At 40.4% G+C, this 26942-nt stretch overlaps 1 protein-coding gene across 1 annotated transcript; it reads right to left on the bottom strand.

Annotated features, from left to right (window-relative positions):
- Positions 1-289: 289 nt before the first annotated feature.
- Positions 290-19084, bottom strand: lingo1b (leucine rich repeat and Ig domain containing 1b). Its single transcript, XM_085772236.1, has 2 exons — positions 18792-19084; positions 290-3802 (listed from the first exon to the last, which is right to left on the bottom strand). The coding sequence occupies exons 1-2, from the start codon at positions 18801-18803 to the stop codon at positions 1943-1945; spliced, it is 1872 nt and encodes a 623-aa protein (XP_085628362.1). The 5' UTR covers positions 18804-19084; the 3' UTR covers positions 290-1942.
- Between the last annotated feature and the right edge of the window lie 7858 nt (positions 19085-26942).

The raw sequence follows: 26942 nt of genomic DNA, 5'->3' as shown, positions 1-26942 counted from the left end.
AGTACACCCTGATCAAAATGATCTCATGTTATCTTACAAGTGCTATATTAAGATGGCCACCAGGTCTGAATGTAATATGATTTTATGTGCAAATTGTCAAGTATGCAACCGACAATCAAAGATTGCAGGTAAGGGAATAAGTGGTATTTCAAGTGTGATTTACTCTGGGTCCAAGCAGTAAGATCTGTGTTACTTGCAGCAGGTAGGTCATCTCTCTGGGAGATGAAAATGTGTAGTCACTCTTCTTTTTTTTTCATAGTAGATTTGCATAAAATAAGCACCCATAGTATAAAATGTTACTTATTTTAATAGAATTTCCATCTGCCCATCCCTTTCAAACAAGTATTGTAGGAGTTAATGAACACATTATCTTCAGAGCAGACTTTGACTATGAAATTAATTAGACAACATAAAATCCTTATGAGGCATAAAACTCCATTTTACACATAAATATTGGGTATTGCTCAGCTGAAATCTGGAAAATGGGTTGCTTAAGGCAATAAATTAATAATGTCGCCATTTCTGAGATGCACCGGCGACATTATAACCTCAGGACTTGGGCAGTGTGCTCTCACTTATTGAGCTGCCAAATGAGTAAACAAATTAACTTCCGTTACACTTGATGATAAATTCTTTATCAGATGAGTTTCAAAGGTACTTTTATACACACTGCAAAGCGGTGATACTCTCTTTTGGTTTAGCTACATTAAAACAATGTTTACTGAATATTTTATCTGCTCTTCAGATTGTAATATGTTCAAAACCCACAGCCATTGAAAGCATTACTATTGTGCCATATAGCGTAATGTACAAGGAAAGAATAAAATACAGAAAAAATATGTATAGCTGAACAAGTCAACACATTTAATGACAAACTTCCTTTGTTAGCGAAAGGGAGCACATACTGCAGGACTGGCTTATGTATCTTATTCAGTGTGTTAACATGCACACTTAATCTGGTACGAGTCAAATTTTAAGGAAATATTCCCATCATTAAAACCAATAGACTCAGTAAAATTGAAATTGTATGTGACAGCTAGAGGAGATAAAGGCTACAGTTTGATATATTTGGACATGGTTTCTCTCAGACCACGGTGCCAAAATGAGCAGAGAAAACATTAAAATAAGATTTAATGATGAAAATAGTTAAAGGCTGATGTTTACTGGCACACGACGGGTGGTGAGGTACACTTACTCCTCTAATGATCCTTAACACTAAAATTTACATTTCAGAGAATTGAGATCCAAAAATGTGTCTTATTTAAAATTATATCTCCTGTTAACACCACAACTCTTAAAATGGCACAACTTCTTTCACCTTTATTACTTTATTCAAAAAAATATTATTGAAGTCTTTGAAACTCATTTTTAAGATTATACAGTAACTGTATCTCCTTAACGAAGTCTGGAAAGTATGTTTTGTGTCAATTGCTTGTTATAGTTAAGAAAAGAAATGGGGAAACTGCTGTCAAGTTGGTTTCTAATAGTGGGTTTTTGTGCTTTGTATATCCATTCAAGCTAAACAAAAAAATTAAATTAAAAAGGGAAATTCTACCAAGACCTTTCATTTATTTTGTGCTGATAGATATAATGTACAGGATAGTCTTTACAGTTGTCTATACAGTAACCCACCTGTCATGTAAACTGTTACCTTCATTTGGTTGCACACCGTACAGTAAAAGGGCCGTTGAGTGCATGTTAACATACTGATTGTGTATTGCCAATACAAATTTACAGAAATTGTAAGATTTTAAATTCAACATTTGCTTTGAAGATTCAGTCCCTGAAGTAAAAAAAAAAAAAAAAAAAGTCTAGGGTATAGTGTCAAGATGCGTTTGCTGCTGTGCGATTTCTATCGCTCATAAACTGAGTACATATCTGAAGCGAGGAAAGTATGCATCTTGACTGTAGTTCATGAGCGCACACGACTTCCTGTTGAGATTCACATGATTTTCATGTTGAATTGTATGGGTGGCTCAGTCGGACTGGCCTCCTCTGTTTCTTCTTTACGTGGCACATATTCAACCTCTATACTTGACTTAGTATTGTCTTTCCCTCTACTCCAGAGGAATAATATTACAAGACAGAAGAGAACAACTCCGAGGAAAGAGATAAATCCCATGGTGGTTGCAATGATAAGTGTCTTTACATCAAAGGGAAATGGGACTGAGGCCCGGGTCACATTAGCACCTTCGTCGCTGGGCTGGTTTGAAATGAAGGCAAATGTCTTGTTTGGTTGGTGGGGCCAATTGGGGGAGTAGCTATGCACAAAAAGGTGGGCAGCTTTGGTGTCGTTGCCTGCTGCATTGCTTGCAATACATATGTAGGTGCCGTTGTCCTGGATTTGGGCGTAACGCACCTCCAATGTGCCGTCAGGAGACACAGAGAGCCTTGACCCCACAGTTTTGGTGGTGATGTATTCCTTCTTGGGGGATAGCCACATTATGACAGGAACTGGATCACCCTCAGCTTGGCAAGCGAAGGAAACTGTAGTCCCTTCATCGACATGGCTTTCTTGAACTTTATAATCCAAGATCTTGGATTTCTGGCAGACGAAAAAGTCAGAGGGGAGGATGTCTGGGAAATCCTTGAACTCTTTGCCTTGCACAACTTCAGGTGAAGCGCACATGGGCTGTTGCTTGTTGAAGTTGAGCCTCCACCGCCGGCGAAAGACCCAAAGCAATCGACAGTCGCATGCCAGTGGGTTGTCGTATAAAGCCAAGGTCTCCAGATTTCCCACAGAGTGAAAGACAGACTCTTCCAGGGTGTTCAAGCTGTTGCTGGATACATTGAGTACACGGAGGTGGTTGAGTCCTCGGAAAGAGTAGGGCTCAATGGTGGCTAATCTTCCTCCAGCCAAATGAAAAGCCTGGAGCTTCTGCAGATTGAACAGCTGGTTTCCTTCCACTGTATGAATGGGGTTGAAGGACAGGTTCAGGAACCGAAGATATCTCAGGTGACTGATGGCTTGGTAGGGGATGATGGTAAGATTGCAGTTTGTAACGGACAGTGATGTGAGGTTGAGTCCAAACAAACATTTTGGGGTCATGGTATCCAGGGCAGGCATGTGAGAAATCTCCAGCACTCTGAGCCGATACAACCTCTTAAAGGAGTAATCCCTTATGACAGTGACGTTGAGATAACGTAATCGAAGTGACAGCAGGTTATGCAGATGGCTAAGGGCATCGGTTGGTACTGAAGCCAGATTGCATCCCTCAATGTTGAGGCTTTCAAGGTTGCTGAGACCGTGAAACGATCGGGGTGAGATGAATACTAGGTCATTGTCACCAACCTCCAGACCCCTCAGGTTGTACAGCTCCTGGAACATGTAGTCGAGCAGAATGACAATTTTGTTCTCACTAATATCCAGCTGGGTGAGGTTGGTCAGGCCAGTGAACACCCCGAGCTGAATGAGCTTCAGCTGGTTGTTCCTCAAACCTAGAGTTCGAAGGTTCATAAGGTTGCCAAAAGCCCCAGGCTCAATGGTTGAAATTGTGTTTTCATTGAGTTGCAGCTCCTCCAGCTGTGGGTAATTAATGAACTCTTCAGGTCCAAGATTTTTCAGCCGGTTCTTGCTGAGGTCCAACAACCTTGTTTCGGTCGGGATGCCCTCCGGAAGGGTAGCCAGTCTCCGACGGTGGCATACGACCGAACGCTCCTGAGCGTTGCAGTCGCATCGGGACGGGCAACCGGTGGTGGAGCCAGAAAGGACGGTGCCCAGCATGAGGATCAGGATGGGCTGCCAGCATGCCACCAAGTAGCTGTGCCCTCCTGCCTCCCCAGACACCATCCTACTGCTTACCTGTGAAGACATGAAAAAAGAGGGGTTGGTAAAGTGGAAAGGCTATAACAGTTGGCCACAACAGTAACCTTTCGTGTTACTCACAGAAAAAGAAAGGAGTTGTTCAAATATTTATCACTGGTTTCCAAAGAGATAAATTCAGCAGTATTCTATTCAGCCCTTTATCACATTTGCAACAAATAGGGGTAGATAAGGTTGTCCAAATATGTCATCTCCTAAAACGCCTTTCTAGAAAATATACTGTGTTTGTGTAACAAGATTGAAACAGTTTCCTGTGATTCCTTCAGATACTGCTTCATAAAAGCTCAATGACCCATTGTTGATGAGCTATTAGTCCTCTGATGTTAATGACTCTTTCCAAGTTGTGGCGACATTTGGGCTTTTACAGAATGAGTTGAATTATTAAATGCTAAAACCATTGCAAAATCAATTTTCATTACTTTATAACAAATTAGCTTTCATAAGTCAGTCAGTTGAAATCACAATTTGGCTTCTCAAAGGTAAGCACTGCCTTTCCCCTTTTGTTGAATGAAATTTCACTTTCTCTTCACTTTCCTTGGAACAAATGAAATCAGCCAATCGATAAAGGGTATGGTCTCCCGATATAACCAACCGTTCTGTTCCTCTGACTTCTGAGAATGCTGAAGACAATTACTGTCAGTGTCAGTGACACATTGTCCGTGCACGTACAAATCAGCCTTAATTGGGAGCTAAAAAATGCCATTGTACATTTTCAAATGGATTCCCAAAACATTTGCAAACTTAACACATCCCATGCCGCTGCTGAGCTGTTGACCTTGCGGTGATATAAAACAGAGATTGCTGCCAAGTTGTGATAAATGGAGAGAGGGAGATTGTCGGAGGACTTTAAACCCCTATTTGATTTTGACTCAGGGGCACTTTAACTTGCTAAAACCTTCAAGCTCTACTTCTCACATCAATCATGCGATTTAAGTCACAGCTTTATCTGCGGGACACGCTCTTAGAAGAGCCTCGTGGAAAGTAAGAGAAATGATGGCATGGATTGTTTTTACTGAGAGGGCTGGCCCCATCGCTGTTATGTTTACACCATGTCAACATGTGAATTTAATTCATGCTTTTACTCATACATTTTTATCTGACGACGAAAGCGTATAGAAATTAACTTTACTAGACAGTATATGATAGTGTCTATATTACTATACAACTGGGAAATTAAATTCTACATCTCCATTAAATAATTAAACAATAAATAGCAATGCACAAAACTAGGTTCCATAATGAGTCTCTGTCCAAATATCCATCATGTTGTTGTCATATGTGGGAGCTGAATAGACAATGAATTTTTTTCCTGTAACAAATTCACCACAAGAGTGCTTGACATCATTGGTATAAATAAAGCCTTTCTCTGGCTGTCTACCACACACTGATGTATCTTAAAAAGAAAATTATTAAACTTGAGAGGGAAGATTAGAATGATTCTGCTTTTATTGCACCAACACGAATTACACATCACTCTCGGTAAATTAAAGTCACAGGGCTGAAGCAGCTTGGATTGTGGCCTGAGTAGTTCCAACGGAACAGTAATTGCTGCTTCTATTTCCGCATCCTCCAGAACAGTTAATTTCTGTTGGCTGCATGTGTCAGACATGTTGGGCGTTAGTACTGTGTATATGCAGCGTTGTAAAAAAGCACGCTGTCGGAACAAAAGTGTCTTCCATTAGCTTCTTCCCACTCCTTTCTGTCTCTCACTAATTATGCGAATTTACAAATGCATATCAAGATTCTTTCTTTCCAATGAGAGGTGAAATGTTAGTAAAAAAGAAAATGCAGTGCACAAAAATCTCATATGTTTGAATCCTTTGTAAAAGATGCTAAACCTCAGATTGAAATGAAACGACACTGAGCTCCTCAATGCTGAAAACAGGCGACTTGTTTATCTGTTTGACAAAGAAAATAATTTTTATATTGTCAAGTCAGGAATATGAAATAGGATGAGGCTCATTAATGTCATTGCTAATTGAAAACATGAAAATGCAAATGCAATGGTGATTTTGTTACCAGAGTACCATGCATGATTTATGATTCAGAGTGTAGTAAGTGTGGGGGGTACTATCTGTGTAATCTGGCCTTACAGCCTACATCTACTCAGTGTATCACCACTTTGTTCTGACCTTGAGCTGAAATTTCTTTTTTTTTTAAGAGAGAATTTGCCAAATAACCTTAATTAGAACAGTCCAATACTCTTATATATACAGTGTGAAGTAGTCTTTATTTGTTTACTGTGGCATTTTACAGTATTGTCTTCTTTCAACAGGTAAGAAGTGTCATTTTAGCCTTTGATCCATTGCTTCATATAGCTATTCTTTGTCCCCACCCTGATTCATTCCATTCCTCTTTTGATAGTATTGTGCAGGAGAAGAATGGGGGTGAGCCAGTCTTTGCTCCCCTTCTCCCCTTTTCACCACAGACCTCTCACCCTGTCGCGGCCGCTCTCCCAGAGACACATCCTGGCTCACCATTACGTCTCTCGCTGCCTCGCATCTCTCCATCTCCTCTCTTATAACGCTGTGTGGTTTGATACAGGGCAAAACTGAAAGGAGAGGTGTGCACCGCTAATGGGTCACTGAATGTCTGCAAGCAGCATGCAGACAAATGAGCGATATGCATCAGTGCTTACATGCCCATCGGTTGTTTTTTAAATCATTGGTGTATACTTTAGTTGTACGGTGTAATGTTGGTAGTGCTGCTGGGATATTTACATCTACAGAAAATTGAAACGAGTGATTATTATATCAATTCTATAGGGGTGGCAGACAAAATATTGCCATGAAAAATGACTTTGGCTCTCAAGTAACCAAATCGTGGTTGAAAATGCAAAGCTTTGTCATCAGTTGCAAAGCCAATTAACACTATTTGTCAGTCCTCTGTAAAGTGCACTCTCTGTTTATCTATCATTTTCCTGTTGGATAGTCTCAACTTGTGACCGCTGTCATGAATCATCAGCGCCGCTTAAGCGCTGAGAGTGGTCCTCTTGATATATTGAATCGTTCAGCTTTTTGTTTTGATTGATGCATTTGCAGTTCAGGCACAAGTGATTTGTCTATTTTTTCTCCTTTATCGCTGACAAATGCTTCTTATTGGGATTCGATAAAATGACCCACCTTTGTGGCAGTGTGTGATTCTGATTAAATTACATCAGAGTCTCTTGTTGTTTTCTCTCAAGCCTTTCCATGTGAGTGCTCACAGGTCTTTGGTGGCAAAGTTGCATTACAAAACTCAATTCTAATCACACCTTCTCCTGAACAAGCCACATGTTTTGAGTCATAATGACAGTTCACAGTCTACTTCTCACCTCAGTATTCATTATTTTAGTCAGCATTCCTCTTTTGCACAGTTTGTTTGGTGGCAAACATATTCCAAAAAGCTGGAAAATGATTATTCTGCGACTGTTTGAAAACATTGAGGATGAAACAAAGAGGGGGCTGCAAAGTAACAGAGTAAATATGTATTGGATTTAAGGGATGGAGATTGCTTCCGCTGGTGTGTTTGAGCTCAGCTGACAAATTTAAAGCAAACATTTAGAAGTCAAAAAGCAAACAAACAAGAAAACTTTGAGTTGCACAGAAGGGAAAATGTTTGTGGACAAGTCTTTCAGAATATCTAGAAACTCGTTTAGGGGACAGAATCTGTAATGTGTGATATGGAAACAGCAAACATTTTATGATTTTTGGTGAATAATTTATTCATCAACTCAAAATATTGCACCTCAGGTCACTTCATTCCTAGGAAATAACAATGTGTTCATATATGGCCTGAAATTCACTGCATCATGACTAGTATGGTGGAAATATTTGGTTGGAAGCCAAATGTCTAACACATTCAGATCTGGAAAATGCAACCGCCTAACATATCAACAGTATTCATTACAAATATAGAATGACCCGTGATAATATTTCTATTGCAATAAACACTTGGTGGGTGAACATAAACACTTTAGAACTGCGTTGCAGGAAGGTCGCCAGCTAATCTACATCCTCCAGAAGAGTAAGCAGTTAGATATGAAAAATCCCATGAAAACAAATCCTCCATGGAAGCCAAAGATAAAGGTAACAACCCCTGCAAACCTCCGAAGGAAACTGCATGATCTGATGATCCACTATGCCTGGATCAAATGCTTAGAGAAGGACAAAATGGTTCAGTGCATGGGAAGCACTCCCGTCGAGATGCATAAAACACACCTGCATGAGGTCATTGAACTCCTTTTTTCGACAGCAGTATCCTCCAGCTAGCACGGCTCTCAGCCAAAAAGACAGGGGCTTTTGCCTGAGAAGATACTGCACAGAAGATACCCACACCCATACTTACTGTGGAGGGAGACTGTGTCAAGAGAGATTAGACTATTCCAGGTAATTATAGTGATCATTGTGGAGGACAAGCAAAAGCACAGAAGCTTATTTTTGGGGTTTCATGCAAAAAAAAAAAAAAAAGTCTCCATAACACACAATATAATAAACAAACTGTAGCTCTCTAACTGCCTGCTTCAAAACAAAAGGGCCTGCCAGGGATACTTTTAATTTCCAAAGTGGCAGCTACAGTAAATTACTGCAGACGTACTTAAAACACATCATGCCTCATATTCCAGAATATTAGGTGTTGTGTTAAGTGTTCAGAAACAAATTGAGTCCAGCATATTACACTAAGCATTTTTCACTGAGGTTTATATTTTTTGTCTTTTTCATGCCTTTATATTAGCTAGTACAGTTGAGAGAGACGGGAAATGGGGAGACAGAGAGAGGGCCGCCCAATGCAGGATTCAAACCGGGGCTACCTGCAGCGAGGACTGTAGCCTCTACACATGGGGAGCCTGCTCAATCTACTGCGCCACTCGGGGACCCACATTAGAGTTTTTTAAGCTTGAGAAAGTTGCTACAGAGGAAACAAATATGACCACAGGTAGAATATTCTAATGATTATACTGGTGCCAAGTGATTGGAGAAGCTACAGGTTAAGATTTAGGAATAATAGAAATCCATTTGTGTTCACCAACCAGGTCCAAATTATTGAGTGTACAAGAATTAGCCAAAATAGTATTAGTAGTATTAGTATTGGCTTTTGAAAATCTCAAGGTATTGCATGGAGTTTAGTGGAGGTCCATGGATTTAAGGGATCCATACTGTATGTTAGTTCAACAATAAATCCAAGCTTTAGCCTAAGAGTGCTTCAACATATTGAGTGAGATACCAAAAGCTCTGGCATGCATTCATGCTGGGTAGTTTTCAGTCTGACAGGTTTTGCTGTAGATGAATGGTCATGACAGAGAGTACTCTACCTAAACATCACCACCAACTGTAGTTAATGCAACAGAAAAAAAACCATCCGCCGTCTGCATTAGGCTTCCCATTTGAATCTGTCCGTCTATAAGTAGCTCTTGTGCACACTGATATACGCTGCATTCATCCAGTTTTCAGCCCAAGCAGGTTGTAAGCTTTTATTGTAATGTAATACCTATTTAATCCCAAATCTTTTAAAACCTAAAACTGTTGGTATCGTCACATGAAAAGATATTTTTTTTGAAATACTCAGAAATAAAAATAAATATCTCCCCTGCATGCCATTCTGGCACTCTGAAGCAATAATTAATGTGAACTTTAAGCAGTGAGCACTGCACCCCTTTTTCAGTTTTCACTTTGCTGTGTGTATGTGCACTTGGAGATGAATTGTTCATGTTTTACTCCTGTACTGGCCCCTCATCTTAAGATTGCAGACCATGAACACACCTCTACACGACCACTGCAATGTTCAAAGGCATCCTGATTCCTGAGAGTTCTGGCCAGTAGCAAGTCAGAAAAAAATTGCAATAGCTCTCACTTATTCATGCTTTATACTACTGATATGCAAATGACTCGGCTGAAAATCATCGGCCCCCATCATCTTAGCGGCCATTCGTTTCAGTTGACCAACTTAACCATCTTTGATCATGCACCTTATACAATTCCATAGACCCTTTCTTGTGTGAGACACTCACCTCATCATGACCTGATGAAAATCAGTTCAGCTGCTGCCATGACATGTCTAGAGACAATTTAGTCAGCTGGCAGCTTTATTTTACATATCAGAAATTCACCTCAAAGGGTTTTTCAATCTGAGCAGCATCCAACACCCGCCATCCTCAGCCAGTCCCTTGAAATAATGTGGAGAGATCTTTTGCACAGAAGACATTTTGACAGTACAAAAAGCACAGGAGTAAATAATGGTGATAGCTGGAATTTCACGTAGCTGGTCTAGTTTCATTGTCCTAGAATTTTGCATCAGTTTTTTAACATTATTTGCAACAACAACAACTTTTCCTGGTACGATGATTCAAAATGTCTGCTGTGAAAAAGGCTCATTATGGTTCCCTGGAGTAACACAAGATAAAGGACTTGATGTGGATCACTGCAAAAACAGCATAGTATATGCAAGAGACACCCAGTAACACAGTGCTAGTCACTAAAACCACTGAAAAGAAAGAAAGAAAGAAAATTAAAACAAAATGACTCGCAACATAAAACGCTGTGATTTAAAATGGACAAACAAGACGAGCAGGCAACATACAAGGCTCACTGCACAACAAAATGAAGCCAGAGACGCACACACTCTTTGTTTCAGTATGCCATAATATCATGCCCACAGAAATTGAGCACATATGCCTCGGAGCCTCTGCTATGCATGTAGACAAAAGCTCCGAATCAATAAAATGTGACGTCTTGATACTGATGGTGTCTCTCTAACAACCATCAACGTCGTGCTCTAGGATCTCGGAGACAGAGCTGCAGTGCTATAATAACATACATAGTGAAATAAAATCGTTCAGATATTCACATTTACAAAGAGAGGAAAGTTAGTTTAGAGCTGAGGGTTAGAGGCATGAGCTACAGTAAATCAAAAGGAACCAAAGGAAATCCAAAGCACAGAGTTCTCAGCTGACACCTACATGTCACGCCCCACAGAAAACTCCTGCTGAAACATGTGGGTGTCAGCCATGCTTGAATAAAAGCTTTCTACTACACTCAGAACTCTGAGTCTTCATTATGTGTTGAATGTATATTAATGCGGTAGTACCTTTCCTGAAGACAATATTATGATGCTTTCTGTTGCCTCAAATTTTAATTTGCCAACAATTGTGTTCATAGCCATTGTAATAATCACAATGGCTATATTGGACAGGTTAATTCTGGTTGGTGATCTTATTGGGCTTCATCAGAAAGCTCATGAAAACCTATCCATACATGTCTTGTTACAATATGTAACCATCACTGAATGTTTGGAGTTGGATTAAGTACAAGAAAAATGTAGGGTCATCATATTGTATTCAAATCAGGGCCATTGATCGAGGAGATTAAAGTAGGTTTGATTAAATATAAATGTTCCTTAAGAGAAAAAGCAGACTGGGTTTGATGTTTGCGGTTCACAAAGCAGACTACAAACAAACAAACAAACACATTATTTGCCAACTTCTAATATTGTGAATCTCCCACTGCAATTAAGAACAGTTATACAACTGTTTAAGTTTTATTTAGATATTTGACCAATAGATCCAACAGGGAGACTTTGGAACAAAGCCAAAGAACCTTTTAGTACGATGGCCTAAAGTTGCACTACCAAGAAGTGTTTACACACTATACTCTTGGATTCCATTTTCCGGGCTCTTTGTGAGAAATAGTCCTATAATAACTGTCATTTTAGTGCTGGTTAGGCCTTTTATTTTCTGGGTCTGTTTGGTGTTTGTAGATGTTTGACTGTCTTTATCGGGCACTCAACTCCCCAAAAGATACTGGCTCCCACTTTGCTATTTCACACTGGGAAGGTGGCATGCAATCAGTGTGTTGGAGCCTCTGAGCTTGAAGCTTTTTGAGCTGGGAGCAGCTGCCCATGGTTTTATGAAGGGGGTCAGTGAGAGCCAGAGGTACTCAACCGGATGAGTTGGTCAACCAAATCAACGAAATGGAGGAGGCTGAGCTGCACAACACTGCAGACTGAGCTATTTATTCTCTGAAATCAACAATGTCATCAGCCATTTAAGACATTCATTTCATTTAGTATTGATATGAAAATATTACTTAATATGGACTACAGTATGCAATCAAAAGTCATTTATTTCCTTTCTTTTTTTCTATATGGTTCTGTTGGACTTTTTCTGACTTACAATAGACAATATCAGTTAGATCCTTGACAATGGATGTTAAAAGAACTAGATTATCCTAATCCACATTAAAATCTTGGAAAAGGTCCTGGAATGAACCTTGCAGTATACTCAACCTGTCATACAGTATTGCAATGTGGACCTGTTTCATTGACAAAATCTAACGGTAATACTACAAAAGAGGTTCCTTTCTTCATTAACACCCATTCCTCTTGAAAGTCAAGTAGGATAAGCTGGAAATTACACAAACCTTGATCCCCTACTCACCATCAGGGAATATAAGATGTTTTGGGCTGGAATTGAAAAGAAAGAGCTAAATGCCATGCCAAAGGCAATTTTACCTCAGACAAGCCTCTTACAGCCCTTCAAAGAACGTACAATGGGAGATTTTGAGAGATTTTCACACCAAAGCACTCAGGCAATAATTACAGGCTACAGCATAAATATAAAGTTAGAGTGCCTTGGTATGTAAATACTGCAGCGTGAACTTGGAGACGCTGTTCATAAACTTTGCTCATAAACAAACTTTGTTATTCACTGTGAAAAGTTTTCATTAATGATGCACTAACCCAAAATCATAGACTGACTTTTTGTAACCTTTAAGGATTTTAAACAGAGCAGAATATAGTAATAATAAGGCACTGGACGTTTGATATACAATTCTTGAAATCTAATCACTGCTTGGTAAACACTACAAGCACACTAGAATATCTAAGAAACCTGAGGTTAAGAAAAAGTGAAGAAATGGACCAGCTGGCCAGCAGGAATTGCAGGACTGTTGTGACTACACCAATTGAAGTGTTTTTGAAAGTGAAGCTCGAAACCTTGGATGAACTGAATGACACACAGTGGCTTTTTGAAGGTGTATGAGGCAAACAAGACTTTGTGCACATACACTAACAACAAGCCCTGGTTCACAGTCAGACTAAGAGAAGTTTGTCAGGCCGAGGAAGACGTCCACAGAACGTGTACATGCAAGGCCAGAGACTCAGTGACAAAGGAGATCAGGTGGCTAAAAGGAGCGACACTAAGAAGCTGAACAAGAGTTTCAGCCGATGACCCTGCACCAGCGTAGAGAGGCTTGCAAGACACTACAAACTACAGGGGACCATCCCCCTGCTGAGGCAAACAAAGATCTGTCTTACATTCTGAAAGTCTCCTATCTCCACAGTGCTCTACTTTACTGCTGTGTTAGAGCTGGAGCATTGTCTGGCTGTACGCATTATCATTCTACTTTAGTCTGGAAAGGAAAATGTTTTAGCTTGATTGTACTTTAAACCAGCCAAGGTTGTCTTGGGTGATGCTATAAGCTTAAGATGGAGCATTACGGATCAAGCGAAAAATATTCTTAGGGTCGAACTACAAAAAAATAAATAAATAAATAGTGCAAGACATATGTTGTTTTTTAAAACTTGCCATATTCAGGGGTGTAGGTTGCTAGCTTGGAGGCTGCACTCTTTGTTTCCTGTGGTGAAGGAGATCTGCTGCCAATGGCTTATACCCCCACAGTCTACATCCAGTAGGTCAGATTACATTTCTGGCAACCCCCGGCCTTCCCCCTTGTTATTCAACTTGCACTTAAGATATGTGAACAGAACATGAGGCAGCTCTTACAGATACAGAAACCCAGAGCACACAAACTCCTTCACAAAGTCCCTGGGGCTGTGTGAAGCTCCCTCTTCCTCCACCTCCACCATCACCCTGGTCCCCAAGGCACTCTCCATCACAGGGCTATCTTCTATAGACATGAAGTCCTTTTGAATGACAGGTGTAGGCCCACTTGAAGAACGTTACAGGATCTTACTGGACTCCTGCAGCTTGCTGACCTGGCAAATAGGTGGATTACCCAGTCAACAATAGATTGCATGGCGCTGTGCAACACTATAAATTACCTTCAGTGCCTTAAATCAGCTCACATCCCTACCAAGCCTCCTCCCAATGAAGCATCTGTTAAACCTTAGAAGTTTAAAGATGACACTAGAGTCAATGGACTCATCCAATATTGTGATGACTGCAAACCGGTGAGGGGTTGAACGCTTGGTGCTCTAGTGCAGTCAGAATAGCTTGGCACTCAAGATGGATATTGTAGCAGACTGGAGGATACAGCCCTCAGCACTACTCCGCCTAACAATACCCAACAGCCCATTACTTTTAAGCAGCAACTGAGGAAGTATGGTCTGCCATTGCAGCTACTGAGCCAGTTCCACACCAGTCATTGAATCTGCCCATCATGGTTGGGTCAGCAGCCACAAAATACAAAAGCAAAAGATTCCAGCCAGCAGTAAAGACAAGAAATAAAATCACTGATGTTTCCACGCCCACCATTGATGACCTTGTACTCGCCAAGAACCAGGAAACAGACAGGGAAAATCATTTTAGCCTCCACAGGCTGGACTACACTCTGGTTTATGTATTACTGTCTGATTCTGAACAGAGTCTGAGAGTAATAGTATCTCATCTTGACCCCAAGCCAGTGGGGCTTTTTTTATTTATTTATTTTACTTTTGAAGGTCATAACCTGACATTGTAAATGAACACCTCTTTATTTTTACACATTCTCACTAAAAATAAATTGAGGCATCATGTTAGGTAGGCCAGGTCATCCTTATTACTGTAGTAGTTCAGAAGTCAAACCTTTGCTCACCTGATGTGACTGAGCCCTGAACCTCATTGCCAAATAATGTCTGATCCTTGCTCGGGTTTTGCGTGTTCACATTCCATCTACAGCCTTTTTGAAATTGTAACATCTGGAGGGCACAACAGAGGCTGGTACATCAAAACTGTCTTGATATAAGCATATGGGTTATAGTATAGTCACTTGTGAATAGTTGGGTTGGGTATCATATTATAAAAACCTAGTAGGAGCTGTCTTGTCTTGTTAATTTATTGCTGTGTCAGTCATGGTATTGTTGAAAATGTATGTAATGCTGTTAGTGTACAGTATATTGTTTGTAGTGTTTCATGTCTATGTCTATACTGTCCAGTGTGAATGTGTACTCTTTTATTGTCTCCATGCTTTGACCCCAGGAAGAATAGCGGATGCTAAGCAGATGCTAATGGAAATCTTAATAAGCATAAACATAAACATCAGTTACAGGAGTGAGTTCCTTCCTAACCTTCATAAATACAGTATAACATTATCATCCGTTATACAATAGCTACTCTTGTGTCTTGGAATAGTTACTGTACTGTATCACACCCTGCTGCACATCAACAAATGCTCTATTGAACAAATCACTATTTCATTCCCATACTTCATTTCAACCCATTACTGTTACCACACACACTTGTACTTTATCTATTTGTTTCTTTTATATAGTCTGCATAATGCCGTATATTGGCTGTAAATAATATGTATATTTTCTGTACTACTGGAGAGTCTTCAACAGCCGCAACCAATTTCCTTATGTGTGATAACATACTTAGCCAATAAATCTGACTCTGATTCCAGAGGCTTAATTGCTTACAGCCCCAGCCCGTGCAATAATTCATTATGCCCTTTCTTTCTGGTGGAAAAAAAACAGACCTCTGGTGTCAGATATATTATCAGACCCAGCCAAGCAAAAGAATGGGATGAGGAGACAGACAGATGAATGGGAGGAGACAATCTACAAAATTTCCACTGTGATCAGTTCCAGTGTATATTATTGTAGTGTCTCCCAGGCCAGACACTGAAGCCAGCCTGGAGGATGAACATGAGGCAACCTCACTCCTCCATACTAACCCCTCACTGTCTCATATTTTGCATAAAGCTGTTATTATTAAATTTAAATGTGGAAGACAGCTACATAGCGGCAGGACTGTGACCTTCTGAATACATCTGTCGAACGCAAAATTGAGTATCCTGTGACAGAGCTGCCTCCGTCTGTCACCTCACCACCCAGCAGACACTGTATAAACAGTCTTCACCACAATCACTTTCACCATTTCCTTTTCAAGGTGGCTGACGCTATGTGCATCTTGGTTTCCGATGGATCATGTTTCTGAGAATTCTTTAATAGTAACACCCTAGATGTTTTCTGCTTCTTTCTAGGCCATCACAAATGAACTGTTATGTGCAGGGTTGCCCTGATTTTAGCTGTAAATAAAATAGCCTATAATTACAACCCAAAATAAAACTCTAAATTAATCCATAGCAGACCAGACAAAGTTATTTATTCTGTTTAATTTCTACTTATAGGGGATATACAGTGAACCCTGGAACAATTCCAACCATGCTCACAATACAAAGCCACATGTGGCTTTCATCTCAGCTTTCTTATTTATGTCTCCTTTGAATTTTGCTACAAAAAAATGCTGATTATAACTTCCTCTAACATATGTGGTTTGTAAGCTTAAGTATTATTCCAATTGAAATGGGTGAAAAAAAGAACCTTGCATCCTGCTATAAAGACATTACCTTTGATGATCCCCATTTGATCCTACTGTGAGAAAATTGGCTATTGTTCAGTATTATGCATAGACCGTTGTATCACAGAATATTAAGGGCATGACAGCGTGGAGCAAAGTACTGTGAAAAATGCACAGCAGCACTGCTTTGATTGTGTCAAGCCGTTTTGTCATGTTTGGTAGACCGAAGTATAGAAGACTCGAGAGCTTTTATTTGCATGTACTGTGTGCATTGTCTGGATTGTATTAGCATTACTAGCTGTATTAATGGAAATTGTAAGTGACTAGAAAATTTGAATAATATCAACATGGGGTATTACATGCATACACACAGCAGTATGTATTATTCTATTCACCACTGAGCAGCCTCAAAGGACAGTGGGGCTGTTTGCCTTGTACAGGTATCTAATCAATAAGTCCTGTTTTCTAGTGGAGGTGTTGGAGCAAGGAGCATCTCAGAGTATGTTTGCTATTTTATTCAGCTCACTATTGTCATTTTCATAGGTGTCAAGAATTACCAGTATTGTATTACCAAAAATTAAAGGTGCTTTAGACAATGATTTTACAGTATCTTTATCAAAAAAATACTTTTATGTGAGAATTACCACCTGACCTTGTAGTTCACCTCAGTGTGGTTAAATGATTTTTGCCTTTTTTGTTTCGCCTTCACAGCCTACAATTTCACATAAGCTTGATTTCCCACTGTTAACTATCCAATCAATAGCACGTGACATGGAAGAGGGAAAGCAGGTGATTAGCTAGTGCACATGAAGTAGCATTTAGCATTTAAAAAAGCTGGATGATCAGAGGACGGTTAAAGATTTAAACAAACATAAAAGGTGAATTTGTATTTATTGGGGCCTAGAAATGTGACTCAGATTGAAAGCTGGTGTTGCTCTGAATCTGTTGGGAAACTTTCCTAAACAGTTAATGTGGCGATAATTCCTTTTTGTCTGTGTATTTGCATCTTCATTAGTGTCTGTAAATGCAATTTATTGTGCTGCCAATGGATGAAAAAACCAAAAGAGGAATTAGATGCTGGTTAAATATAGTGCTAATGCAAAAATATGCTGATATAACACACATTTGCATCTAGTATAATCAAATAATTTGTAATTTCACTGAACTGCACAGTAACGTGTGAGAAATGTGTATTCTCCAGTTTTGAGTGACAGCTGTAATATGCACACAAATGGTGCTATAAGCTGTCAAATTATCAACATCTGCTGATTTTGCATTCACATTTACATACACTGGGATATTTACAGACAAGCAAACACAACAAAGTGAATGAACTCTTAGCGTCAAAACGTGTATTGTTGAAAAAACAGTCGTTGAGCAGATGCAATCAGAAATTCCAGTCATAAACACGCTCTGCTCATTTCTGCAGATTTGCACGCAAAGTGACACGCATGCATCACAACCAAAAATAACAGCAGCAACAACAAAATGTTTCAATCAAACCATCATAACCTGATTATGGGAGACCAATTAAAAGCCTTGTCTCGCTCAGAAAGCCTTGATGTGAAGAGCAGACCCCTCACTTAGAGACTGTTGGGGGTCTGAGGCTGGCAGAGGTTGTTACTGCACTGTTAAAAAACAAGAGAGGAAAGAGTCCCTTCATAGCTGCCTGCCTGCTGGAGTGTTGCAGCCATGATTAGGAAGATGCAAATAGAACAGGTAATGGAAATTAAACTATGAGAGAACGTTTATATGGCCTGCATAAATAATCATACAAAGTCTCCCACCCTCCCCGTCGTCACCACCACCATCAGCACCCATCAATCTAACCTGTGGCAAATCAAACACCTACATAGGATCCCACATCGCCACTGGATATTGCCACCAGCACACGACTGCTGAGGATGAAGGAGTGCGAGTCTAGAGGAGTTTAGTGGCATTTGAAGGAACATGAATGTTAATGAGGGCAGATTAGGAAGCAGCAACAACCGCCCTGACAAACACACAGGGAGAAACACAAAACAGACACTCTCCTGGTCAGATTTCACGCCTTCAGTTGTGATATTAAAAAGGTAGTTTGTACGTGTGTTAGCATGCACAAATGCACACATAAACAAAATCACATTTGCAGTATATACCTGTATGTATATGCAGACAATGAAAATCACCTCAGCTCTACACTGTACGTTCAGCTGTTACATGCACACATCATATGTGTGTGTTCCATCAGCACATACCCAGATTGCATAGCACAGAGCAGAATGAAACCCATCTGGATGACAAAGCACAAATAAGATCTGGAGCCCTCCTCAATTAACAATCCTTCTTTCCCTCCCTTCCATTTGCCTATGATACACTATTTTATCCCTGACATTAATTTGCTCCCTGGCGATCCCCTGGCCCCACCACTGCACCATAATAAATCTGATCCACTGCCTCAGTACTCAAAGCCCACCATAGAGACTGAGTACTTACCAGGACTGTCATGCAGAGAATTCTAATTCAGGCAGCTCCATGTTGCCAAGGAAATTCAAAATGCCTCCGAAAGCATGGAGACAGGGATGCAGGATTCAAGACAGGATGGATTCAAATGGGAGAGAGAGGGATATGTGCAGCGATGAGAATCCCTTGTCTGAGGGGCATTTGAGAAATGCCTTCGTCCTCTCCAGATGCGCTAAATCCGGCAGCAGTGATAGGCTGACATGTAAACACACAGGCGGCTCTGCTGGCTCACACACGCTCACATACATGCTGCACCTAGCAGAGACAGAGAGGAAGAGGGAGGGGCAGCTGATGAGAGAGGTGGAAGGAGGAGCTGCAGTGCACTGAGAGTATGAGAGGCACAGAGCACAGAGCACAGCGAGGGGAGTTGAAAAGACATGGAGAGAAATAGTCTCTGATTGCACTGGCAGCATCTTCTGATTTTTGTTTACTGTACACTTCCTATTTATGGAAGGATTGGAGTGATGTGGTTGTGGGCTGGGATACAGAGGATGCTGCGTGCGGGAGGGAGAAATGATGTGTGCCGTGACAGAGGAAAGGAGGTTAGCCAGGAGGGAGAAGTATAAACCTGCAAAAAACAGCAGAGGGATGAAGATGAGCAGGAAAAAAAGTGAAAGAGGGGGGAAAACAGGGGGATGGGATTGATGAAATGACAGGGATATGAAGCAAATTCAATTTACTTTCTGCTCCGTGCAAACTTTTGCCGGTAGCTACGGGTTAAAGTAAGGCTTGGGATGGATAAGTGTCTTTTCTGTTTTCAGGATTTCTTGCCAGCGTGGAGGATAAATGCTACCCATAGTGCAAAGTGAGGTAATCATCAAACAAGCTCACCTTTCCTGCTAGGAATGGGGGGGTTGGTGGTTAGAAGCAGAGGCTTAACAGTGCTAATGGGTATATGGGGTTGGCACACACATGCTGGCAGTGCCAAGGAGGCTCCACAGTCAGGGAGTGTTTATGGGAGATTAGGGGGCTGAGGATTTAGTGGAGTAGTGGTGGACATGAAGGGCTCCTGGCCACCAAATGAACCGTGTGGCAGATGATGTAAAGCTTAGAAAAAGTTATATTGTATTTGATACAGATTCTAAATCCAGTATTTTATTCTACATATCAAAAAGATTTATTTTTATCTCAACTTAATTCCTTTAATTTTCCATCGTTACAATTTGAGATCAAGTTTTGGAGCATAGCCTCAACAAGGAAGAAGAAGTCAAACCTGCTTTTGTACTAAATCTCTTAGACAAACAGCAGTACACAGAGCTGAAGACAGCCAATGGTGGCACATCTCTGCCTTACAATAAAACATAACACAGGAGAAAGAAATATTCAGGCAGTCGGAAAAAGGGGAAGCACTCTACACCAATACAACATAAAAGAAATTTACGGCTCATTTCGCCAACTAGAAGCTAATCTAAAAGAAATGAGTTATGCCTCATGTAGGAAATAAAACCAGATGAAAGGTGGGTGTTGGAGAAATTTAAATGGATAACGCTATGGGTAAAAACCACCTGACACGGAGCAGGATGGATTCATCTCATTTTTTACATTTTGAATGGCACTGCCCCCACTATGGCCACTTAAAAAAAGATTGGACAGCTGATTCATGACATCTGCATTTGCATTCGGTGATACTATGAATTCTTCTCATTGTGTGAGAGCAGACGAGGGCCTCAGAATCCATGTGACTCAACACCTATGATTTGTGACTGGATTAGCCCCCAAGGCAGTTTGAAAATACAAATGTGGCTTTATGTAAGACACTTGAATTTAGCGGCAGGTCTTTCTTTTTTTAATCACAAATACTCTTTTCCTTCAACTGTGGTGAGTGTTCCTTCCTTTAGAATTGTGAAGAATATGAGTAATCAGTTAAGCTAGTGAGCTGGTGGCCCATTCATCCTATTAAAAGCTTCAAATACCACAAAAAAAAGAAAAAAGAAAAAGTTTGAATAGGCTTCTTCTGAGTTGTACATGCATTAGTTTTAGAGTCTGTCTGCGGCTTTGTTTGGCAGACTGCATGCTCGCCCACCAAAACACTATCTTCATACAGCTGTTGATGGCCTTTTAAATATATATATCAGACCTAATGTCTCGAATTTTTGACACTTGACCACCGGTTAAGCGCTCTGTGTCTTAGTTACCGTTGCTATGCTTGCACAGCTTCACACTCATCACAGTTCACAGTGGTAAATATATCTCTTGAATTTCCTATTTATTATTGAAAGGATGAGTGTCTTAGTTAAGGCAAAAACAGGCTCCTCGTTTCTACTCTTGCGGTCCACAGTTGTTCCTGTTTGAAATGAGATCATGGCATTTTGTTGTTTGTAATTAAGCCAACTTTAGCTGGGGTCTTAAAATATTCACTGATACATGGTAGCATGCTAAAAGATTGTGTCTGGAGCTGCAGAAAAGTCAACATGGTCACCAGCTGAGGATTCAATCAAGAGAAAAGCTGTCGTGCCACTCGGTAATTTCTGTTCTAACATAGTTGAGCTAAACAAGTATGTTTTTCATTTTTAATGTTGCAAGAGACAATCTTTTAGGATGTGAGCTAACTGACCAAATTCGCACATTGAGCGTTTTGAGAGAACTTCTACTTACTGTAGTTTTATTTTTGTAAAGGCTGTGATGAAAGAAACCACCTTCCACTCCTTATACACGCAGTACTGCTCTCACTGCAGGCCAGGCCACACTGCTTCCACAGCTCTAGAGGTCTGCTGTGCCAAGCTGTGACCGGACAGAGGATAAGTTCAGTGAACGGCTATGTCTTATGTGTGTGATCAAGAGTTTAAACTAGTCTTGCTTTTGTAACACATGCATGATAAAACTTGACTCACGGGTGACCTGCAGTTCAGATTTTGGCCACAAATGCTGCACAGCTCAGCTCGGCTCAGCTTAGCTCGGTCCCTGGGGGGGCTTGTTGCTAACTGATCAGGTTCTGCTTTTTAACCCCACATACTTAATTCGCAAACTGAATGAATACAGTGGAGGCACACAAAAAATTGCTGTGCATGCTTGTAAACAACTGTGCTTGCTCTTTCTGGCTGCTCCAGGGTTTGTGCCTGAACATTTTAAATAGTCGACTTAACATCACCTGCAACAACAAAATTATACAATGTTTTAAAAGAAGAGAGCTACAGCACAAAATATCAAACCCCCGCTTTCATGCAAACTCCTTTTAGCGATATGCAAGGTGTGTTAATGAATGCACAACATCTGCTCTGTCCTTCACTTTTTTCCCCCCACACATACATACATTTAAAAACATTCACACACTGTGTCTAGTGTTCCTGTTAATCTGGTAGTGGCACTGTGCTCTCCGTGGACATGAACACATTACAAATTCATGACTGGTTGAGTGCTTAAATCTCTGGCACGAGACGTTGCGAAGATACAACCTGGAAGGCCCCTTTCACCTCTCAGCCAATCGCCAGTCGGCTGCACTTTCCCAAGCCTAACAGCTTAGCGACATAAAGATACACCCTCTGATTTATTCCCTTTTTTATTCCCTCTTAGTTCTGTGTTTATATTCTATTTGAGAAGAATAGCCGATTTTCAAAGCCTTAATAGTGCAGTGGAAGAAAGTGTTGGCGTTGGGGGCAACTATTATGGGTTTTTATCAAGAACGCAGAGTCAATTTTTTTGCCCTCTTAGTCATTATGATAACTAGAAATATCTTGTTTCATAACAGATATCAGTGTAAAGCTGAGGCAAGCTGTCAGTAGCATCACTTCATCTCATGTGAGCCAGCTGTTGGAAATAAGAGATTATAGAGTAGAGGGGAGGCAGGGTATCAACACGGAGCGAGAGGGTTTTTCCTGACTCGCCATGTCGCCTGCTCTTAGAATTACTGACACAGCTAATTTTACAGCAATCATTATGAATAGGTCAATATGACATAATCTAGTCTACATCTATCCAGACATCCACGGAAGCAATACAACTCAATTATATGGCGTAATTGTTAAAGGAAGATGTTATGGGACATGGGTACTTATTGTAGGGTGAATTTTTTCCGTTAACGCCTGATAAGTGAGGGCTTAACACCAAACCGTGTTGTGTATGTGTTTTCAGACCGGCTATCTCTGGTATTAAGTGTCTCTCAGGCTGCTTCTAACACGTGGCAGGGTTTTCCCAAAATACACACAGCAGCTTCTCCCTGCGTATTGCTGTGCAGGACGACCGCTGGAGCTCGACAAAGACACGGGTTATTCAGAGAGCACGAGTGGTCAGCTGTAAAGAGGTTTCTGCTGCTTGCTCTGAGCACTATGTGTGGAGGCCTGAAGGCCCCAAAGAGACCTTTTGACTTGTTTATGTCATGTCCAATGATGATTATGAGGCAGAGGTAGCTCATGATTTAAATGAAAAGGCTTAGAAAAAAGGACGTTGGATCGCAGGCCTCAAAATAGAAGAGTAGATTCTATGTTCACACCTCTAAATCAGAATGTTTTTTTTCTGCGGATACAGAGAAATTAAATACAAATGCACAAACGCAAGATCTATCCATAGAAGTGGAACAAATTACACATAGTGTACACATGGGAGACTCCATTCTCATCCTTAATGAGAGCGAGTCTGAGTTCATCATATTTGACCTCCCTGACCTCATCATTACCACTACTGAAATCCTAATCAGGCCATTTGTGAAAAAAATCTGGGCTAATCTTTGGCTCTGTTGTCATTTTGATTAGCAAATTAACTGTAGTTACAGTGTAAACTTCGATCTTATTTCATCCAGTTAGCGACAACATCTAAAACCTTTAACCTACAGTACAGTGAATGTCTTCATCTCCTGCTGCCGGGGCTTGGTTATCTTTTCTCTCTCAGCTGCACCTAATTGTCAGAATATGCTGCTGCAACAGTTTTTACTGGCACCAGAAAAAGAAGGGACAATCTCTCTACTGTGCATCGAAAAATTGATTTTAAGATATTGCGTTTGAATGCACTCAATGGGAAAGTTCCATACTGTATGTCTTGGAAGTCCTGGGTTCTTTCTTACCATATTACATTAAAGTAAACAAAACATAATTACCTTCATACCTGAACCTGATTTAAGCAAAGTTTTTTGCAGATTTGTATTAATAGAACTTCTTAGAATTTCTATAAAGAATATATAAAACAAACTTTCACCCTTGAGTTCAAGCAATATGATTTATTGATTAGCCACTTAATCCTGACTGGATTTTCTGAACTCCTTCAACTCTTCCTCGGCTGCATTCATGACTTCCTTTAGTGACATTTGCAGTACATTTCGGTTATTTGTTTTGCTTCTTTTTTTGTCCAGTTTTTGCTGGAGTATATATTTATGAGGTGCTGCCATTTTGGCCATCACTTCAGGAGAGTCACTCCAGGTTTTACACCCTCAAATGTCACTGCTTTGGTCCAGTGGCACAGGTCTCATTAGTGTGTTTTCCAGTGGAAGCAGGTGGCTGGGAAAATGTATGGCAAGGTGGCCAGAACTATGGCTACAAATGAATGCTAATGCTGCCCCATGTTCTCTGGTGCATAAATAAGCAAGCCTTTGCCAAGTCATTAGTCATATCAATTTTATAGTGTAAAAAGCTGAACTGTTCAACCGATGTTATGTTTAGAGATTTTTGCAGTTCTTTCAAGAGAGCAAAAGTAAGCGAATGATAATATAAGAATATATAGGCCTATATTTTACATCAATAATCCTAACAAAATCTAATCTGTAGCATGCATAGAATATTTAAAAACTTCAGGTAACAACGGAAAATACTTAATGCTGCCAAGCCTTAGCCTCGTAAACCAGCCTCTCGCGGAAATGCATTTCATTTCATTTCTCGGGAGAGTCTGGCCTCATCCCCCCTCTAAGCGTTTGGGCTGGGTAGCAGCAGGGCGGGAGTAGTAGCAAAGACGGTTTAATATCTTTGGTAGTAGCGTTGACAGACAACCCCATTCAGCCAATCAGCAAGTTGGTGTAGTGATGGGGCTTTGCACCAGTCGGTCCCTGATTGGCCAACGTGCTGTGTCAATCACAGCGGGCGACGCTGATTGGCTCGGCCTTCTGAGGGTTTCAGTCCAAACGCTTAGAATGGGGATGAGGCCAGACTCTCCGTCGGAATGAAATGAAATGCACTTCCGCGAGAGGCTGGTTTACGAGGCTAGCCAAGCCTTACAATACCCTTAAACTGGCTTTTCTAGCACTTGAAGACATTCGACTAATGACTCATGTCCTCATACCATAAACGGCCCCAGGCACAGAGATACAAAAGCATAAGCAATTGCATAAAGACTGCATGTGTCCTTATCACACAGCTCATGATACAATCATCACACTTTCTCATCACGCTCAACAAAAGACGTCTTCGCAGATCTGTGATTTCGTATCTACAAGACATAATTTTTGACACATGGCGCGCCTCGTAGCGTACACAGTGATTCCAGGTTAAGTCTAACAGCTGAATGCATCAACACAGGTTGTCATGAATCATAAAGTCACGTTTTTGCAACAGTGGCAAGCAGGATGGCTAATTAGGGCAAATCCAGGAGAAATGTTTGTGAACAAAATGCCTTGGCAAAGACAATCGCTCACATCTACAGTACCAACATGTCACTATTGAGCTTCAAAGAAGGTGAACTGTGCCGGTATGAGCCAGAAAGGAAAGCGCTGAATCTGTTTGTATCAGATTGTTGCTAAAGGTTTTTTGTTTTGTTTTTACACACCAGCATAAAAGTAGAAAATACACACATTTTCCTTGCTCACAGCACCAGTGCGGTTTCTTTTATTTTGTGTGGATTATCAGTGTCAAAGCACAGACACAAAGCACAAGGACAGCCCTCGCAGGACTTTGTCAGTATTCGGGTAAAGCAAATGTTAAACAGTGGTAGATATGGTGCTCAATTATTCAGTTCTTGACAGATGGTGACTAAGAATGTGTGAAGAATGGCAACGATGCAGCTGGATAAAAAGACGACGGTTGATTGGCAGCCAGATATGCATGCAGTAATGAGACTAATGTTTTTTCAGCGTTTAATGAACTGTATCTCAAAGCGGTCACACACAAAGCGACGATCATTAAAGTGTACACTGTACCGCTCAAGTGTATAAGTATGGGTGGGCCGTATGGATGGCATCAAAATGTTTCTTCTTGTTTGAATTAAACTGGCGCACCCAGCCGTCTTCATGGCTGCAGGAGAACATTTTTGGGTTCTGACAGTTTGTCCACCTCGATGGATACATTTGTCCCCAGTTGTTCTGTCAGATTCATATTTGATGAGGGTTGTCACACTGTTGCCACAAAGACCACAGCAGTAAATCTTTCATTAGCTGACATCTTTGCTCAGGGAACAACAGTGACTGATGACTGACATGATATTATTTGGTCGGAATTATTTGTTGGCTGGAGGATTGAAGGTGCCAGTCGTGTGTGTGTCCAGATAAAAAAACACAACTGGTGTGAATTCCCCTCTCTCAAAGTATTTCACCCTAAGATTTTCTTTCTTCGTCTTCACTATTTTTCATTACCTGTGACTCACTTAGTTAATGGGAATCAAGAGAACTGCATTTTAATTTGATTTACAATATGTCTTCATTCAGTTAGTGCACACATCCCATAATCAACTCACAAAGGAGTAAAGTGTAAAAAATTACTTAATAAAACTTGATTTATTCTCAGGGTTTGGTTATGACAAGTGTATTCATAAACGTAGGAGGAGGCATTTCATTGCAGAATTTTACTCTTAAGTTATGCATCTAAATAAAACTGAGATTAACACAGTAAAAAAAAAAAAGACTGACAGGGTCTTTAAACTGCCTTAAACTGGATGCAGGAATAAAATATGGAGGGTCCATTTGCTGAAAGAAGTAATGAGTGGCACTGTTGCAACCCATACTTTATAAGAGTGTGCCACCCTGTGGATCAGAGCAGTAATGACAATTCTACAATGAATTAATTTCTGTATTTCTATATTTGTGTCTATTATGCTTCATAGTTATACCAGCATTCAGTTCTCATTTATGTTATATTATCTGCCACAGCTGAGGCCACACAACAAAAGAATGAGATCTATTAAACATACATTATTATTGTCTACAGGTCATTATACCTTTAACTAGCTACCATTATTATTACTATTTACAGGAAATTCGCAGAAGATCTTTTTTTC

Source organism: Trachurus japonicus, chromosome 3, assembly GCF_045865225.1.
Source record: "Trachurus japonicus isolate A0001 chromosome 3, Traja_1.0".
NCBI lineage: Eukaryota > Metazoa > Chordata > Actinopteri > Carangiformes > Carangidae > Trachurus > Trachurus japonicus.
The sequence above is the reverse complement of the archived record's forward strand: the minus strand, read 5'-3'. Positions and strand labels throughout refer to the sequence as shown.